Genomic DNA, 19,056 nt, shown 5'->3' with positions numbered 1-19,056 from the left:
TAAACTGTCTGTTTATAAGTAGTAAGAATACTCTTTTATGAGGAGTAGATCATTATAACTTTTAAATTCAGCAATATGTTAATGGTGTCTAGCAGGCAGTAAGACAGGCAGTAACTGAACTCCAACTCCAGAATGTGTATTTTCACATCAGTTGGCTTTTGTTTTCAGGATAAGGGGCTTAGCTTTACACTGACAAACAAGTGACAATTATGAACAGCTGATCGACTTATAGTGTAGGACTCGTTGCTTGTCATTGTCACTTTAACAATTGTCATTGTTACGTTCATCTTGTGCTCCTGTTCTGTGTCTGTGCACTCTGCAAGAAACCTGCCTGAGCAGGAGTATGAGGAGAGCGTGGAGGGAAAGAACTGGATTCAACCATAGATCATATCAAACGGGGATTCAACCTTAATATACCGTCTAAAGCTGTAATTCTCTATTTGAACTGCAGTAAATTTTTCAACGCTAGGGTCTTAGATATTTCTCCTTTAAGTCAGCTTTTAGTGTGCATTCAAATCACCTTAAAGGAAATATTAAGCACACTCTGCTTTCTCCAGTATACAGCATTCTTGTTAAGGATATGTAAGGATATCAAGATGTGTACCAATGGTTAACGGAAATTAAGACTTGTATCAACATGAAATATTAGCTAAACTGTGTGCATGGAAACTAGCTTATTTGCTCATGCACATTTCCCTATAACATTGTAATTTGATATTAGCTTCTAATTGCTTGGTTTTCTTGATTATGAGATCTGGACATATGCCTTAGGAGGGCAGCAGGTTCCCAAGGACTCTGCCAGAAGAACACACAAAGCCTACAGGTGTGCTTAACATGGTTATGGATGCAGTAATCACACTGGGAGCACCGAGGAGTGGTTCAGTTCTCTTCTATAAGGTTCAAGTCCAGTTCTGTGCAGTCTCTTTCAAAAACAATCTTTTGTCCTCCTTCTATTACAGTCCTTTTTCTTTGATCCTCTTCCTCCTCCTCCTCCTCTTCTTCTTCACTTTCACTTAAAGGCCCAATGCTGGCTCGTCCCAGGAACTCAGCAGGAGAGAAGGCTGAGCGCTGCTCTGCCTGGGAAGTCACTTGGACTACACAGCCTCCAGTACCACACGCTAGGCTCTCTTGATTACCAATCTACACAGAAGAAAGAAGAGTCATGATTGTAATTTATTTTAGCATTTAACTAGTGCAAAACATGTTACTAACATGGTACCCAGTCTCATTCTGAACATTCAGTCTTGTAGTTGAATTATCAGCTTCACACATCTCACAATCCACACCCAAAAGGCAATAAAATACAGGTGAGGCAGTGATGATATCACTGGCAATGTCAGGAAGTTGCCATACCTGTTTCTAGATTAAGTACAGATTTAATGGGCTTGCTGGCACGTGTGATCTGACATACAAACAGGCAAAGAATCAACCTAAAAGCCCTTAAGTCTTTAAACTATAGACTTTAATTTACATAAATGTCATTCTGTTATATTAAATATGTTAAAACTGTAACAGAATGAAAAAATAGATTAGAATGTGCAGGTCAAGTACCAGAAGTGACAGCAAGCCAACATACTGTAACTTTCTAACTACTTAACTGAGTTCATACAGCGTGGTTTGTCATGGTGATGTATTCCTGCAAAAGTAAATGAGGAGTGTACTTTAAAAAGGGTTTAAAGTATCAGAAAAAGTCTAAGTATTTTTCTGAGAGCCTGGGGAGAAATTCTCTCATGGCAATTTTATGGGAAATGTTAACTTAGTTTTGCTTTATTTACCAGCTGTAACCAGGGAAACCTTTGACTAGGGACGTTAATCATTAATCAGCTGCAAAGAATTTTATTGATTTGAAATTTCTTAACCATTAATGTAAGTTCCAATGTTTTTCCTCATGATTTGGTATGCTTGTTAGTCTAGAAATGGCAGTAGTAATGTCCCGTTTGACAATGTTTTGTTTGGTGGAGCCATTTGTTCATTTGTTCTGTTCATTACACTGTTTGGGTTTAATGAATTAATGTCTCACATAACTCATGTGCCCCTATAATTGTTTAAATAAAACTTTAAATGAGAAAAAGACATGTTTCGTGTCTTATTAATGATTAATCGATCAACACTCTGAAGTATCAGTTGAGGAAAATGCACAAAATTTGCAACCCTGGTATAAATGTAAAAAGGAGTTTGTATTTTATGATTTGTCTTTAGAGCCTTTGGAAATTATTTTAATATCAAGGTAAGGTGTTGAGTTAGTTTTGCTTTATTAAACAGTTGCATCCAGGAAACTGTGACAGGAGTCTCATTATGAATGGAAAATGGTGGCTTGTGTCATGAATTTTGTTGCCAACTAGGTAAAATTTCCTGCACCAAAACCACAGCTCAACATAATCCTGACTGATGTGGATGAGACAGGAAGATGGAAACAGATCTGGGGGTTCTCTTCTTCACTAATAACCCCAACATAAACACCAGTCTGGAATGAGGAGAGTTGACTGCATTGGGGCCAAACTTAGCTTAGCTGTGCTAAGCCAGAATTGTGGGAGATAGGATGCTAACTTTGCCCTCCAAATCCAGACGACAGAAAACATGGCAACAAGTGAACCCAGGCCAGCTGATTACTTACTGATACCATTAACTATGTATTTCTCAATACATGCACCAATAGAGCTCAACAGTGACCACCCACTTTTTCAACTACTCAGGTTCAGAAAGTGAATTTCCCGTTCATTCACTCTATTGACATATCAGAAAATCTTTATATAGAATTTTAAGCCTGAAACTAAGCCAACCAACTACAAGATGAATCTGATAAACCACTGCAAAAGATAGTGGTTCTCCTTAAATTTAACTTTTGTCATTATAAGTGTTGAACAATTAATAACAGTAATATGTAATGTAAAATATAGTGGTTTATATCTCTGATACATTTGCAATTGTGGGTAGTATACAACTGCTCCATGACATCACATTTTTTTAAACAAGGCTGATATCATACAGACTTGTGGCCTCTACAGGAGTATTTACCATTGTGTCACAATGTCATAGCTTGTGGTAATTCTACCTTGGATGGTTATGACATTATGAATAAATCCTCTATTCACAATACAAATGGGATTTTCACTTCCAGAACGTCACAGTTATGATCTGTATGAGGAGAGTGACAAATTACCTAACCTGACAGCTCAATGGACTTTGTTGCTCACCTGTGTCATCTTGCTGAAGTCAAGGCCTGGCCTGGGGCAGGGCAGAACATCGGGGTCATGGCGCCTCTTCAAGCGAGGTTTGCGCATGTCACAGGGCTGTGAGTGGCATCGTGGCAGCGCTGGGTGGAGGTCACGCCTAGAGGAGGAAGGTGTACTGCAGGCTGAAGTGGGAGATGGAGACAGGGCTGGGTGTTCCATGCCAGAACAGCTATATGCCAGAGCAGAGGCAGGGGAGGGTCGGGGGGGCAGAAGCACCACAGAGGCATCCTGAATGTGCACGGGAGAGAGGGAGAAGCGCCGCTGCAGCACCGAGTGAGAAACCAATGGGGCCGGTGAAGAGGAGCAGGAGGAAGGAGTAGCAAAGGAGGCAGAACAGGCTCCTTTCAGTTTGTCACAGGGGTCCCATGGGAAGCTCCATGGCAGTGGGGAGTCAGACGACAGTGCTAAGCTAAAGAAGGTAGGACTAGAAGATGAGTGCAGGGATGAAGAGGTGAAGGAGGAACTGGGACCGCAAAGTGGCAAAGAGCTTGCTCCAGAGCCTGAACTAGATGCTCCTCCACTTTGACTGCCACGTTTGACTGGGGTCCAAACCCTAGATGCACTAGGATGCCAGGTGGAGCGGCACCGAGACAGGTCCTCTGGAACAGAGAGGGAGCGGCAGTGGCGTTTTGGAGGTGGCGGTGGGGGTGAGCTTTGGAAAGCCTTGTCTGTGAAGAAAACCTCTGGTCTTTGAATGGGTTCTCCAGATTGGGAAGGAGGCCATAGGGAGTCTAGTCCGCAGGAATCATCCAGAAGGCTGGCTTTGGATGATGGGTGTGTAGCTGAACTGGTGTCTGAAAATGCCAACACAAAGACATGAGACAGACCCCCCCACACACTGATAGGTTGCAAATGCTGCACTTGATTCAATAAACTTGCCTTGTGTTGCTCTACAAGCACTCCATGAGACAGTGGGACTGGAGCCCACTGCAGGTAAAGACTGAAACAGAAATATAACTTAAATCCAAAAGCAGAACTCATAAAACAACATGAATCACGGAAAAAGAGCTATTTCAAGATTTAATTTTGTATCCAACTCACCACATTCACATTGAAAGAGAATGCCTTATAATAAGGCTCTTCCAAACTCTGCTTACGGAGCTGCTCTGTGATAAGCGTCACCATAATTGTAGCTACAATCCAGGGATAGACATGGAGCTGATGAGGAGATGAGGGTAGTGGAAATTTTATTAGTCAGAATCCTGGCGTGGTTTGTGGTGTCCCCTCCACACCTCAACCTGCCAGACTGACCAGCTTTCTCACTATGCCACCATCATCTTTATGCCACCTAGAAGGACAGATCAGTATGAAACAATGTCAATGATTCACTGGAACAGATCACACACACTGCAGAGAAAACACGTCATTTAACGGTAGCTTATGATTTGCCAGACAGATCTACTGGGCCTTGGATAGTGTAAAATCTGCTAGTGGGGACTTTCCTCCACATGCTATAACTGCTGTAGTGCACAAAAGCCCAGAGAGAGGGAACATTATGCCTTAATAAATTTGTTTTGTGAACTGACCACATATTACCACATGAGACCCAGGCAAGGATTTACATGTTGCCTCAGTCGCACATGAAAGGCAGAAATTCATGTTCACAAAGGCAGAGGGAACACACATCGGCGTGGGGAGACCCAGAACAAAGAAACACTTCACATTCCAACATGCACAGTGAACACTGACATTTCATATTGGGATTACTGACATTCTAATTTTATTTTAAAGAAAATCAAGTGCATGTTCCAAGTTAAATAAAAAAAACTTTAGGGCAATACTGTGGCAGTCAAAGCCAGTTGGGTCCAATAAACAAATGACAAGAGTTGTGAAGTGAATGGAGAAGGGGGAGGGAGCAACGAAAAGGGTAAGGATGGGGGAAGTGTGTGAAAAATGAATGGGGATAGGGGCTGGAAGAATGCCACAGTATCTTTGCACGGGGACAAAAGAACAGTGACCAGGTCTCAAGGGCTTAAATTACCAAAGCAAAGCCAAAATGGTGAGATGTACCCAGAGAGCAGAGGGCCAGAAGACAGCCTGCATGTCCATTTCATTAACACCTATTCTTCTGACAGTCTCTTTGTATGTGAATACCACAGTTAGCTTTTAATATCCAACAGTGACTCAATTCACAAACATCTTTGAAGATTAACCTGCAGTGACTCATGTAAGAAATCACAGTAAACCTTTGCTCAGCACAAACTGTACACCTAAAACTGAAACTAAAACAAAATGACAAACTCTATCCACTGTGTTAAAATATAATATGGCCTCCTAGCCTTTGCATTCCTCTTTTAAAGCACAGGACATCCAAAAACTACAGTACAGTTAAAGCTGACACAAACCAGACACTAGTGTACAAACTGTACTAACTTCAAATTATGCATCTTAATTTGAATTCAAGGGATTGGTAATATTAAAGTCCTACTCATCGAGGACATTTGTTTCAACACTTGATGCTGGCAGTCAGATGTGGCCTCCAGGGCCTCCCTCCTCCTTATGGCAAACATGGTGCTACATTGCTAGCCTAGTTCCACATGCCAGAAGACAAGCTACTTCACCGGCACAGGCTGAACCTCTTCCTGAGGCAGTAGCAGCAGCCTCTGTTAACAGCTCTGCACCCAACACAATGACTTAATTTGTTCAGAAACACCAATGACCAGTGCTGTCAACCACCAGCTGATTTAAAACTTTATCAATCTTACCTACAAACTTTAAATTCAGCGTTACTTCACATTAATAATACGATAATTTCAAAACGTATATAGAGACACATCTTACACAAAAGGCTGATAAGAAAGACTGTGGGTTAGGTTAATAAAGTAGGTCTGGCATACGGTCACATTACGTCTTCAGTAACATGCAAACCAGTAAATAAGTTTAAGACTGTATTGCGCAGCTTAACCTCATCTAAAAAAAACAACTTTTGTGTTAGCCAGTTAAAAAGCCTGCAACGTTGTCCAAAACGTTAACGCTAGCAGCAGGACAACAGTTTGTCATTGACAATATACGATTTATTAAGGGCTTGATTTACTGGCTAAATTAATTGGATACCGACTTTAGCTAGTGAGCAAAGTATACAGTAAGCTAGCTCAGCAACACGATGCTGCCCGTGGAGCTCAAAGTTATTAGCCGGGTGTGTTAGCTATATTAGCTGATAGGATAAGAAGTGTCCTAACTAACGTTACTAGCGTTAGCTTGCTCACATTCAGTCTGTTTACTACCAGTTAATGGCTTGTCATCGTACCCAGTTGCAGCCATGATTCGTTAAATTGTAATGTGGATGGAGGCGTTAATAAATTTAACGGCTGGGCTGATGATGTATATCTAAATTGGTTATAGCATTAGCTTGGTTACGCAGCCTGTTTGCAAGCTAGCATGCTACAGCTGTCCTGATGTATTACCTGCATTGAGCGGTTCCTTAGCAACCGAAGCTGCACACAGCGCACCAGATAGAAAGCAGTTTAGCAGAGTATTTATAGCCTTTGGGCGATACCAATACAGAGGTACGGTGAATAACGTACTGCAAAAGATTGCAAGTTGAGGAAACCCATCAAAACCTATATAACGCATACTTCTCAAATATGACATTTATTCGTGTGGTCCCAACTGAAACGATATGTTTGCAATATAGGTTACACTTATTTCAGACGTCTCTTTCACGTGGACAGACCCACCGTTTAAGCCCTTCTAAATAAAGCGACAGAAAATGTTGTATATTATTTTTGATACTAGTAGAATAACATAATACCTATCAAATCTAGATTGCCTACCTATAACAAAAAACAAAAACGTTAAACGTTTAAGCTATAGATGTTGACGTGAACCGAGTCTGGTCGTGTCTAGAATGGAACCCAAGATTTGCGAAACTCTCGCGAGATTCATACGCATTGTTGCGGCGTTGTGCAACGTGTAAAAACTAATTGTGTTTTATAATGTAACAGTGCCGTGGTTAAATGGCGATAATGTTTAGGAACAAAAACTGTAGGGTTAGTGAATGATCATGGTTGGGGTTAGAATGATAATTCTCGCGAGATCTTTCGCGAATCTGGGGTTCCTTTCTACACACGATCCCCGTCAAGTCTACCATTGACGCATGCGTAGTGGATGTCAAGACTTAAAAAAACAGTTCCATAAAATTGTATGCTCCTCGAGATAGCTCTTCCTTTAGTGCCTCAATAGTTGTTTGGTAGCGGTATATGTTCACAGAGAGAGGGAGAAACCAAAGAGAATATGGCAGTAGATAAACTCAGGAAAGAAGAAACTCTCGCAATGAGAAAGAGATTAATCGGGTATGTATGGAAAAGTTGTGATCGACTGTTGTTTTTTTTTTTCATGCTAGCTTGTAATCCTGTGAACGAAAGTTTAGCACAGACTGAATTCATTCATTTCAATACAGGCAGTCATGTAGACTCTTCTACTCTGACGACCCGGTGAAAATAGTAAGAGCAAGAGGACAATATCTATTCGATGAAAATGGCCAGCGCTATCTGGACTGCATTAGCAACGTTCATCATGGTAAAACATTTACCACAAAGTGGTCACTAGTGCATATTTATTATTTCTATGAAACAAATCACGTTACACTCCTGCCTCCTAGTGGCAGACAGTCTTAATGTGTCAGTAACGTTGTGTTGCCTGTTGTAGTGGGCCACTGTCACCCCAGCATTACAAAGGCTGCAGCAGCACAAATGGACCTCCTGAACACAAACTCACGATTCCTGCACGACAACATAGTCTTGTATGCAGAGCGTCTGGCTGCCACCCTGCCTGAGAAGCTGTGTGTCTTCTACTTCGTTAACTCTGGGTAAATAAAGCTGTTTAATACCACAACACCACATCATGGTATTCCTGAAGTCCTTTCCAGTGGTTGTACATCTGTTCTTCTGTAGGGCTGCATGATACGGTTAAAAAAAATCATATTGTGAATCACAAGTTTCAATGTCACTGAAAAAACTATTTTTTTAAAATAAATCATGATGACGTGACAACTGGCTTTTCATGCATCTGGAGAACAAGATATTCGTAGGCCAGAGCATTTCTGCAGTACAGCAGTCCTTAATTATAACACTGTTTTGACACACATTTTTTCTCTATCTAAGAAAATGCATCTTTGAGTTGGATAATGCACTTGGCCATATTGCGACAAAATTTAGATTGATTTTATAACCCTGTTCTTCTGACAGTTCAGAGGCCAATGATCTTGCCCTTCGCCTGGCACGGCAGTACACCCAGCATGAGGATGTCATTGTGCTCGACCAGTAGGTATTCTGTTCTAATGCAACATATTCACCCTCTGAGGATACACTCGCTTACCAATTATAATGAACTCTCTTTTCATACCAGCGCATACCATGGACATCTAATGTCCCTCATCGACATTAGTCCTTACAAGTTCCGGAAACTGACAGGACAGAAAGAATGGGTTCATGTGGTGTGTAAATTTCTATGACCATCATTACACAAACTGCTGACCAACAGTGGAGTCCTGTCTATCTGATTTAATGTGTTTCATCCTCCCAGGCACCCTTACCAGACACCTACCGGGGCCTGTACAGAGAGGATCATCCCAACCCGGGTCAAGCATATGCGGATACAGTGAAAGACCTGATAGAAGAGGTGCACAGGAATGGTCGTAAGGTACAGTTATCACAGTTAGCATGCAGCCTGAATAAAAACAGTAATAGTAACACTTACCATCACTCAGAGACACTCAGAATAATGCTGCAATAACAGTATGGAAGGTCTTGAAAAAGTTTTAAATTCACATTTATTTGTAAAATGCCATGAAAAGTATTAACTAGTTCTGACCGGTTTTAAATATTTCTTCACTTAATGCTGTAAGCATGGTCTAAAATTCACTCTGAGCTCAAAATGCCTTCAAAGGAATGTTACTGGCTAAATAATGTGCAACATTGCTGGGTAAATAATTGTCCAGCCCTATCAATACTGTGGCAATAGACAAGCTGTAAAAAGTGGAGCAATCATCAGCCCAGTCAACACAAGGAAGTTGACTAAAATTATTATGATGCCCGATTGTAGGCAAAATAGCACAGAATGGCAATTACCTATTTATTTAAAATCATGTGTAAACTACAAAATAGAGCACTGCAATAATAATACAGAGGTCTATAAAGCACAGAATGTGGCATTCTACCTAGAATAGCCTCATTTCAGACCCTGGCTGTAGGACAGTCATAGTGATTAATATCATTAAGGACAAATCTATATTTTTTTCACACTAATACATGTATTTGGATGAATGTTCTTTGACTCAACCTGTTATTGTCATTTTGCCTCACATATAATTTTCAACTGACATTGTATATATGTATGTACTCAGAAGAGTGGGCCTTTATTTCATCATTTGATGTTCAGTTATATTATCAAATTGGCCTTAAAATTAATAAAATAGTGGAATCAAAAAGTCTTACATTTAATTTGCTGATACATAAAGACACCCTGAACAAACTTTCCCATGCATAACATTTATATTGCACATTTACAACCTTTTCCTACAGATCTCTGCCTTCTTTGCTGAATCATTGCCAAGTGTGGGAGGGCAAATCATCTTGCCTCAAGGATACTCAGCCAAAGTTGCAGAGTGAGTGTGACTCATTCTTCGGGTTCGTGTTTTTTTGTCAGTCACATGTACAGTAATGGTGAAAAAGTGTCACACTTTCCACAGATATGTGCACTCAGCTGGTGGAGTGTTTGTGGCTGATGAGGTGCAGACAGGCTTTGGGCGTTTGGGGAGACACTTCTGGGCTTTCCAGCAGCAGGGGGAGGATTTCTGTCCCGACATAGTGACCATGGGCAAACCGATGGGCAATGGGCATCCACTGGCATGTGTGGCAACCACCGCAGAGATAGCTGGAGCTTTCACAGCCAACGGAGTGGAGTACTTCAATACGGTGACTATACAGTAGCCTCAGTGTTATATGACTGAATGCTCCTTCAAGGTGGCATCTGTAGGTTCTCCTGTTTGACAGACAGAGTGGTAATCCAGCGATATCTACGCCTTTTTGTAATAAGGAACTTTTTTTTTTTTAGTTTTACATAAATCATGACATTCACAGTCTAATGTGATATCATAGTTGGTCCTATTATTATCACTGAACTGATGACAGTTATATTAAATTAGGGTTTTTCAAGGTAAGAAGGCAAAAGCAGAGCTCAGAAATAAGGATTATCCACTCACTGGGAACTCACTTGCCTATTTGAGCAAGTGGTGAAAAAGAATTAAACTATTTTGATCAATTAATCGTGTAATTTTTTTTAATACAGAATGGCAGGAAATGTTTTTTTTTGCCTCTGAAGATTTCTTGCTTTTCTTTCTTTATTCTTACAGTATTAAAATGAATATGTTTGGTTTTTGGACTGACAAAAAAAAAAGACATCAATTTGAACTTTCAGAAAGTGGGACGGACCTTTTTTTTTTTACTATTTTCTGACATCATCTTGACGTTCCAGCCCTAGGTTAAACCTAACTGCAATCGCTTTAACAATATGTATGCAGTAAGTTAAAATTGACTCTGGACAAGTAGATTTCTGACCCACTTGTCCATCTGGACAAGTGTTAAAAACATTAAAACTGAACCCTGCCAAAAAGGAGATTTTATTCACTTTTTAATGGTGGTCATTTTGACTTTGTGTAGTGCCAAATCTTAAGCGTTATCACATGGCATTTTTCATATACAGCAGGTCTAGAAAGTACTCTTTATAAATACAGTAGTTCCAGGTTACCAAGAGCACACACTGAGGCGAGGATCTTTAGCAGTTGTTTGTTGGATGTTGTCCACAAATAAGAGTTTGGCCACTGCTTAATTTACCATCACATTGTTGCACAAATCATTTATTATTATTACCTAGAATTTCTGAAGTTAATTGCACTTAAGGTAGAAAACAAAACATACTATGAAAAAATACAACATTTCTGCATTAAGCTTGCATATAGATGAAAAGGTGAAAGTTCTCTACAACTTCATACAGTTCGGAGGGAACCCAGTGTCCTGTGCAATTGGTCTGGCGGTCCTTGACGTGATAGAGAAAGATGACCTGAGAGGAAACGCCACACGGGTGGGAGCGCATCTTAAAGATTTGCTCTCAAAGCTACAAACAAAACATCCAATTATTGGTGATGTCAGGTAAGTATGTATTCTGTTCCCGGTGTTCAAGGCATTAAATAAAGTTTTGAAAAGAAGTAACAGTAATGAAAATGCATGAGTTGATGAGGACAGTTTCGTCAACATTTAGTTGCTGCACCATATCAGTATTTAAGCGCCAACACTGATTTAAGTTACAGCCTACACCCCATTGGTTCCTCCACACAGGTGTTTTCTTTTATCCTGGCCAGTTAAACCTCTTTTAAGGACAGTATGAGTATGTGTTTTATCAGCTCTTGTACCATTAGAATAGAACTTCTCCACAGCAGCCATGTTAATATGAAGTAGAAGGGTAAACACAGGTGTTACCAGTGATACTAATTAATAATACTACTATTTTATGTCCAAATGGCAGCTGTGAAAACGGTCTATTGGCTGCAATACGTCAGACATAACATCTTAGCATCTTAATTAAACAGATACAGTGTGATACAGTATTAGACAAAAGAAAGTCAGTTGTGCCTGTACACTTTAAATCAATCCTTATTTGTGCTGCAATGTGTAAACACAAAACATGATTTTCTTAGAGTCATCTTAATGCTCATCTTGTCTCTCTCTCTGTTCAACTGTAATTGTAATTTTTAAGTTTTAAAACGCTCCTGGATTAGCCAGAAAAAACACTGTCACAAAGCTGAAAACTGAGGTCATGGAAAGTTGATATAGATATGAGGTTCTCACTGCAAATGCAATAATCTTACAGAATATGGTGCACTGCTATAGATTTAACTACCCAACATCCACAGGACTAAAATGCAAACTGCATATAAATGAAACTAATATTAATCCAAAAACATCCTATATAATATGTATTGTAAGGAAAATTTAGTTTTAATTAAAGTAGTTAATTAAAGTATTTCAGTTTAATCAAAGTATCAGCGACAATGGTCCCTTTCAATGTTTTACTAAGTACTACTGAATTAAGTAGGGTTTTGACTGCAGGACTTGTACTTGTATTTTCACAATGCAATATTAATCCTTTTACTTAACCCCGACACACAAACCAATGAAAAGTTAATTTTGATTGTTCTTCAGTTTCTACCAGCATAAATTTTAAACTGGTAAGGCAACTGAATATTTTACATAAGTATTGTAAGAAATTTTAATAATAGTTTACATCTACATCTTTTTTTTTCCCATTTCTTACCATTATGGAACAGTGTTGCTGTAAAGCAACTCATCCTAATGTACCGTTAATTTTTTTTTCATTCAATTATTTATTTTGTGACAAAAAACATTACAAAATGTTTTCTTACCCACTGGCATCATAATGCACACCATAGAGGGTTAAGTAAACAACCCCAATATTTCTTCCACCAATAGGAAACAAAGATTGTGATTTATACAGTGACAAGCTATTGGGATTCAAAATATCATTACACTACTATGTCACCAACTTGTGTGTTTGTGTAAAGTAAAAATGAACCCCTATCCATTTTCCATTTCATTCAACCTTAAAGTAAAAGTAAACTAATTACATTAACAGTTGCCCCTCTGCTAGCCAAAAATCCCAGTAATTTACTTCTCATAACAAATGAGCTAAATTAATAAAATTGAGTCATTGCACACAGCTGTAGATTTCAGATAATCACTCTTCCATCAATAATCTTCAGCCATGTAAGGACTTGCACCAAAGATTTGCTGCTCTGTAAAGCAAACGTGTTGCCTGATTCTGAGATACACCCTATGGATATACTGAATATAAACCAGTTTTTCATTTGGCGTCTTGAAACCACAGTTAACCGTAGTGGTGTGACATTAATATATCACTATATGTCAGATGTCGCAAAGCTATTTTGATCACCATAACTGCCACATAACACTATGTCCCTTTGGGAATGTTGAGGTGGCACACATGGGACTCAACCCCATTTCTCTCTCCTGACTCATTCTGTCAAATAAAAACAAAAAATCTAAAGTTTTTTCATCGTCTTTCTTTTTCAGAGGTATGGGACTGTTTGTGGGTCTTGAGCTGGTTACAGACAAGGAGAAAAAGACTCCTGCCACACAAACAGCTGCGTTGCTGGTTAAGAGGTACAAGACTGGAGAGCAAAACAATATTTTTTTGTTTGTGTACACAGTCTCTGTGCCTGGTCTAAATCAATGTCCTGTTTACATTAGGCTGAAAGAGGAGGATAGAATCTGTGTCAGTACAGACGGCCCCTGGGAAAGTGTCTTGAAGTTTAAACCTCCCATGTGCTTCAATATGGAGGACGCAGAACTGGTGGTACAATGTATTGACCGCATCCTCTCAGGTTAGTGACACTCAAGTCCTTACTCTATAGAGGAGGAGAGTTACCACAGGACTATCTGAATGATACTGTCCCTATGAGTTAATTTTACACACAATCATAATCTGAGTGTAAAATGAATTATTAAATGTTCTTGTTCTCACAGACATTGAAACCAGGAACCTCAAACTGGAAAAGGAAGACATCTAAGGTTTGTTAAACCTGTAGAAAAACTTTTAATTGCATCAGACATCGTCAAGACTGTCACATTCATGAAGTTCAGAGGTAGAGATGAATGTCTGTATTTGAGGTTTCAGTAGATCAAACAATTTCATTCTTGGCAGAACATGTTGCTGCCCCTCCACTCCGACCACTGTGGGGACATCACTGTTTGAAATGTTCTAATCAACTGTAAATTATATCAATGCTAAAATCAAGGCAGTGAGTTTGAATTACAGTACTGAAGGATGACTGATTTGTTCCATTGTCTAATGCTGTGCAACATAAAAGTCAAATATTGTAATCTGTGCTTCCCCCAGGTATAACCCTAAGAATGAGCAGGCGCAAGCACCTTACTGATGAAACCCAGCCAATTTAAAGTGTTGCACATTACTAGCTAGGAGATGAGAAATATACAAGATGTTATTGTGACACTACAACTTTTTTAAAAAAATCAAGATGTTTTTTAAATCAAGAAACTAATAAAGTTAATGCTTTTTAACATCCTGACTCATGTATTTTTCTTTTAACCACAGTAGCATTATATATTAGATAGTAAGTCCCAACTTACAAACTGATCAGCAACATGTTCTCAGTACAGTGTGGTTGAGATAAGCACTTACCAGACCACTATCTTTAACTCCTGGACACATTCACAAAAATGCTCAAGTATCGCAGTTTCACATCTAGTGGGGTGGGTATTAACACTCAGCCAGTTATCCTGCAGATAGTGACGCACTCTCCCACAGCTTCCGTAGAGATGTTAACATTACTTGTGACATAACAAGCAAGCCATTTAACAGTACAAAACATTTAACATTAACTTTACAAATAATAACAAAAAGATCCGTGTGTAATATAAACCAAAAGTTTATTTCTACCAATTTGCCCAAGACACTAGAGGAATGAGTTTCCAGTGAGAAGAGGGAGTACCCTCGTACATTAACAGGCTTGCGTTCAGTTGAATAACACTAGTAAAGCCACTTAAAATTGCAAACATGATGGGGGAAGAATCTCCTTAAAAGCCAAAAGAAAGAAAAAAAAAACAAACAAACAAAAAAAAACAAAAGATGCTGGTTGTCTTCGTCTACTAGACCATCTGCAAACATTGACACGCTTACAATGAACCCTTTGATTAGTTTAAATCCCTTATTTAGCCTCACCCCACATCTGAAGCCATGCAACTCGCATCCAACACTCAGCACGGGAGAAAATAACTAAAGATCTAGAAACACCAAAAGGAAAAAAAAGCAAAATTGTTTTATTTGTGAGCTTTAAAAGCTCTTGCTCCTGCTCATCTGTAAATCCAGTAGACATGTAAAAATACAACCATACAATACATTAGATTCAAAAAGGTACCAAAAAGTACAGTAAAAATAACACTTCCATCACTGGAAATGTAAATGGACACAAAACAATATAAAATAAAAAGTGGAAAAGTGACATTTGCTTCCCCAGTTCCTCACTTGATCTGTACAAATGGAGCATGAGTCCAAATTTCTGCCAACTCCAAAGGAAAAGCCAGAGCCCATGTTCGCTGTGGTCAGACCATGGATCTCTTTTCTTATTTACTTTAGACCTTAAGAGAAAAACATGGTGCTTAACGTTACTGAGAATAAACCAAGTATGGCATGCAGTTACACAAAGACAGACAGGTGCATGAATGAGTTTGACAGGTCAGTGAATGGACAGACAATTTGGGGGGGAAAGGGGGGCACAACCGCTAGTTATTACACACCTAGCACCAAGGTGAAAAGTGAAACGGTCCTTATTCCTGTTCTCAAACCACCACCAACTCAACCCTTATTGATCAAGTAGTGTCTGTAGAGATGCATCTTAAGATGGCTGACAGGTGGAATGAATCCATCTTTTAATGATCACAGACCCCACAACACGGCCTACCCTAACCCCACCACAATGCTTGAATGGATTTAGAGTAGATGGACATCTTTGGGGTCAAAAAGGCACCAATGGTTACAGCTATGTTCTCATACTACCACGGATGATGCAAAAATGCATACCTGCACTACGTGTGATCAGTATGGCTTGTAGCTAGTCTGGTGGCCTCCACCACGTCTTGGACTTTTCCCATAGCTTGCATTGCCCTGGTCTGGAGGACAAGAGAAAAAGGGACTGAGTTCTTCTGTACAACAAGGAGGACCAAGAAAAATAAAGTTTCTCTCATTCTTTTTCGTTCCCTGGGGGCACTTATCGCTTACTGTAATCGTAGCCACCCCCATAGCCGTAATAACCAGCAGAGTAGTCATAGTTGCCGTAGCCGCCGTATCCATAGCCTTGCTGTCCGTAGCCGTAGTTCTGGTTGTATCCCTGGTTCCAGTAGTTGTTGTAACCTTGATTCCAGTTCTGGCCCTGGCCTAGAAACGACAAATGAAGCCTTTGTCACAACTCTCCAGCACACACAAATGAAACGGTTACTCTAAACACATTTAATTACTGCACTGAGTTCAAGACGAAGATTTTGCTGTTATATGTTCAACAGTGTGCTTACCTCCACGGCCTCTGCCGCGTCCTCCGTATCCACGGGCTCCATACTGCTGCTGCTGGTAGACCTCTTTGGGCTGGGCTATTTTAATTTCACACTGGAACACCACACAAGAGTACAGTGACACATCTTATGCAAGATACATGAAAAATGGATACCCAATTTCACCAGGATGCAGAACGTGCAATATTACCTTGCTTCCACCGACGTTGTGGTATTTCTTCTCCATAACCTTCTTAACAGGAGCCTCTTCTTTGTATGTGATGAATACGAATCCCCTCCTCTTTTCCGTCTTCGGATCTTGTGGAAGCTCGATGGTCTCAATCTGCAAGTCAAAAAACAAAAACTTTTAAAACAACAAATTTCACTTGCAATTCCTTAATAAACTGACAAAAAACTGATTTAATGTTATACCTCTCCAAAGGTCCCAAAGTACTCCTGGATGACTTCCTTTGAGGTGTCAGGGTTAAGGCCTCCCACAAAGATTTTCTTGACTGGATCCTTCTTCATGGCCATGGCCTTCTTGGGGTCAATCACTCTGCCGTCCAACTTGTGCTCCTTCTGTTCAAGAACCTAAAAAATAACAAAACACAAAGATAGAGAAAGGAAAATATTGAAAACTGTTTGTCTTATAAACAAATCAAGCACAAGCATAATTACTCCCCCCAACTCACCTTGTCTACACTGGTTGCATCTTTAAAGAGAATGAAGCCGAATCCTCTTGACCGGCCTGTCTGCTGGTCCATCTTGATGGTGCAGTCCGTCACCTCACCGAATTTAGAGAAGTAATCCTTGAGATCCTTCTTGCTCGTGTCCCAGCTGAGACCACCGACAAACATTTTCCTGCACGCAGAAAATGGCAGAGGGACATGTTGAACATTACAGGCTGTGCTGCTACTCTAACTTTATATATGGCTGCGGGGTGGGGGTGGTGCTGGGCAGGAGGGGGGTGTAAATGTACACACTGTTCCCGAACATCTGTTGACCCACTGGCGCATGGAGGCATGCTACAGTTGATACGCTTCCAGGCTAATTTACAACATTAATACAATATAATGAAAATCACGACAATATGACCACAGCACACCCCTTATCTATAGTCGCTCGCGAGCCACTACACGTTAGATTTGATCTCTGCTCGAGCGCCCATCCCCCCTCCGCTCTGCATATGGCGCCAACAAAGACCGGTTGAACAAAGAAACATGGCAAACCACGAGCTCTTATTTTAAAGGTCGTTTTCACAAAAGATGCACAATGTGGCGTTTTAAACTCACCCAGCATCCTCCTCGCCTTTGCTGGCGTCGATCTGACCGCCCTCCGTGCCGCCGTTTTGCGAATTCTCGTCCGCGTCGGGCCCTTCGCCCTCTCCGCAGTCATTCGCGGCGCTCTCGTCGATCCCCTCTTCGGTGTGGCCGGCTCCGTTATAATCATCATCGACTTCGTGGCCGTTTTCTGATGTTTCCATGTACTGCTGCTCTGTCTCAGACATTTTGAACTATTATACCTACACCAAAAAGTGAAGAAAATCCAGGTGTAAAAATCAAGGTGGTTATATAATCCGTCATGCCGTACATGCTTCGCCATTTACACGGTGCCAATGCATGCATTTCCCACCATTTTGGCCGGCACCGTTGCGTTCCATACATTCATAGAAGGCCCTATCTGTTGCCGAATGCCAGCAAACGGCAAACAGTTTGCTTGCAACACGGCAACCACCCAACATTTAAAGTACATTTCTGTTAGAGATTAGAAAAAGTAACCATCTGTACCACGCTGATAACACAAGTCTGGCCGTACAACTCTAAATTCGCAGTTACGTAATGCAGAGGCCGTTAAAGACGCACTGTAGGCCCACATTTTCTAGTAATCCACACACACATCATATACGTTTAATAGAGAAACTGTGAAAAGACTACGACAAACAGAGTACTTACGTGACAATACAAAGAAAAAACCAAGGCTAATGAAGAACGAAAACCTGCTTACTGGTCACACAACCGGAGAGCTCTCTTCAAGATGGATTCTCCCACACGACGACAACTCGTGGTTGGTTTTCTAGAACCGGCAGAAAAAAACGACATTTCTGCGGCGGAGCCATCTGATTGATTGGTCACCGCTGCCACTCATGGCGCTGACCAATCACGTGCACGCCGCTTTCTTTTCACAGAAGATGTTCACGCCCCCAACTCACAGGAAAGAACTCTACCTTTTCGGCTTCTGATGATAAAAAAGATTTTCCTCGGTAAATCCAACTATGTCGATCGACATAGCGGAAAAATGATGAACGATGTTTCGCATAATGTTTCGAAGAGTTACTCATCGGATGTTATTCACTGGCGCTGCCATTCATAACCTGAAAAAAATAGTCAAATGCAACAGTAGCACATTTCAGCGTCGTGGAAAAAAAGGAACAGTATGTGAAAAATGTCTCTCTCACATCTTTGAACATTAATGATGAATAAACACAGAAAGCGCTTTAATCGTGGCCTTTAAGAGCATTTGTCGCACAGTAGTTTAAACAGAAAGAGCAAACTGAACATGAATTGGGCAAAATTATAGACACCATAAAATACACAAAGTGCAATAGGTCCTCGATTAACGCCACTTTGTTACGTTCACACAGTTTTTATTGAGACTGAGAGGCGTTGATTCATCTCTGTGGTAATTAATAAGAGATGCATTGAACTGTCTCTGACTTTCTATAATGA

General features: G+C 40.3%; 3 protein-coding genes across 4 annotated transcripts; 1 reads left to right on the top strand and 2 right to left on the bottom strand.

Moving 5' to 3' along the window:
* Positions 1 to 481: 481 nt before the first annotated feature.
* On the bottom strand, positions 482 to 6,772 carry LOC146326944 (protein FAM53C-like). Its single transcript, XM_084719311.1, has 5 exons — positions 6,638 to 6,772; positions 4,275 to 4,521; positions 4,113 to 4,173; positions 3,195 to 4,027; positions 482 to 1,140 (listed from the first exon to the last, which is right to left on the bottom strand). Exons 2-5 carry the CDS (start codon positions 4,356 to 4,358, stop codon positions 880 to 882), a joined length of 1,239 nt encoding a protein of 412 aa, XP_084575437.1. The 5' UTR covers positions 4,359 to 4,521; positions 6,638 to 6,772; the 3' UTR covers positions 482 to 879.
* A 617-nt stretch (positions 6,773 to 7,389) lies between these two features.
* On the top strand, positions 7,390 to 15,024 carry phykpl (5-phosphohydroxy-L-lysine phospho-lyase). The gene is made up of 12 exons (XM_084719308.1): positions 7,390 to 7,525; positions 7,633 to 7,751; positions 7,881 to 8,040; positions 8,420 to 8,494; positions 8,580 to 8,667; positions 8,757 to 8,873; positions 9,755 to 9,837; positions 9,922 to 10,147; positions 11,226 to 11,380; positions 13,340 to 13,429; positions 13,517 to 13,650; positions 13,793 to 15,024. Exons 1-12 carry the CDS (start codon positions 7,467 to 7,469, stop codon positions 13,834 to 13,836), a joined length of 1,350 nt encoding a protein of 449 aa, XP_084575434.1. The 5' UTR covers positions 7,390 to 7,466; the 3' UTR covers positions 13,837 to 15,024.
* Positions 14,700 to 18,482, bottom strand: hnrnpaba (heterogeneous nuclear ribonucleoprotein A/Ba). Of its 2 annotated transcripts, none has more exons than XM_084719310.1 (9): positions 18,335 to 18,482; positions 17,623 to 17,852; positions 17,023 to 17,191; positions 16,763 to 16,921; positions 16,542 to 16,673; positions 16,355 to 16,445; positions 16,065 to 16,220; positions 15,867 to 15,955; positions 14,700 to 15,424 (listed from the first exon to the last, which is right to left on the bottom strand). In XM_084719310.1, exons 2-8 carry the CDS (start codon positions 17,835 to 17,837, stop codon positions 15,882 to 15,884), a joined length of 996 nt encoding a protein of 331 aa, XP_084575436.1. In that variant the 5' UTR covers positions 17,838 to 17,852; positions 18,335 to 18,482; the 3' UTR covers positions 14,700 to 15,424; positions 15,867 to 15,881. The 2 variants fall into 2 exon arrangements, with proteins under 2 accessions (XP_084575436.1, XP_084575435.1); XM_084719309.1 differs by having other exon boundaries at positions 18,283 to 18,424.
* Between the last annotated feature and the right edge of the window lie 574 nt (positions 18,483 to 19,056).

Source organism: Lutjanus erythropterus, chromosome 5, assembly GCF_056507025.1.
Source record: "Lutjanus erythropterus isolate fLutEry1 chromosome 5, fLutEry1.hap2, whole genome shotgun sequence".
Lineage (NCBI taxonomy): Eukaryota > Metazoa > Chordata > Actinopteri > Lutjaniformes > Lutjanidae > Lutjanus > Lutjanus erythropterus.
The sequence above is the reverse complement of the archived record's forward strand: the minus strand, read 5'-3'. Positions and strand labels throughout refer to the sequence as shown.

Excerpts from the sequence above, each read along its gene's own strand:
- LOC146326944 (XM_084719311.1), bottom strand. The coding sequence starts at position 4,358 with ATGGTGACGCTTATCACAGAGCAGCTCCGTAAGCAGAGTTTGGAAGAG. Across the intron at positions 4,174-4,274 it reads TCTCTTTCAATGTGAATGTG|TCTTTACCTGCAGTGGGCTC; the intron begins GTGAGTTGGATA and ends TTTCTGTTTCAG. Across the intron at positions 4,028-4,112 it reads TGCTTGTAGAGCAACACAAG|ACACCAGTTCAGCTACACAC; the intron begins GCAAGTTTATTG and ends TGGCATTTTCAG.
- phykpl (XM_084719308.1), top strand. The coding sequence starts at position 7,467 with ATGGCAGTAGATAAACTCAGGAAAGAAGAAACTCTCGCAATGAGAAAG. Across the intron at positions 8,668-8,756 it reads AGAAAGAATGGGTTCATGTG|GCACCCTTACCAGACACCTA; the intron begins GTGTGTAAATTT and ends TCATCCTCCCAG. Across the intron at positions 13,430-13,516 it reads GCTGCGTTGCTGGTTAAGAG|GCTGAAAGAGGAGGATAGAA; the intron begins GTACAAGACTGG and ends TGTTTACATTAG.
- hnrnpaba (XM_084719310.1), bottom strand. The coding sequence starts at position 17,837 with ATGTCTGAGACAGAGCAGCAGTACATGGAAACATCAGAAAACGGCCAC. Across the intron at positions 16,674-16,762 it reads ACTTTGGGACCTTTGGAGAG|ATTGAGACCATCGAGCTTCC; the intron begins GTATAACATTAA and ends TTTGACTTGCAG. Across the intron at positions 15,956-16,064 it reads TGGGGGTGGCTACGATTACA|ACCAGGGCAATGCAAGCTAT; the intron begins GTAAGCGATAAG and ends CTTGTCCTCCAG.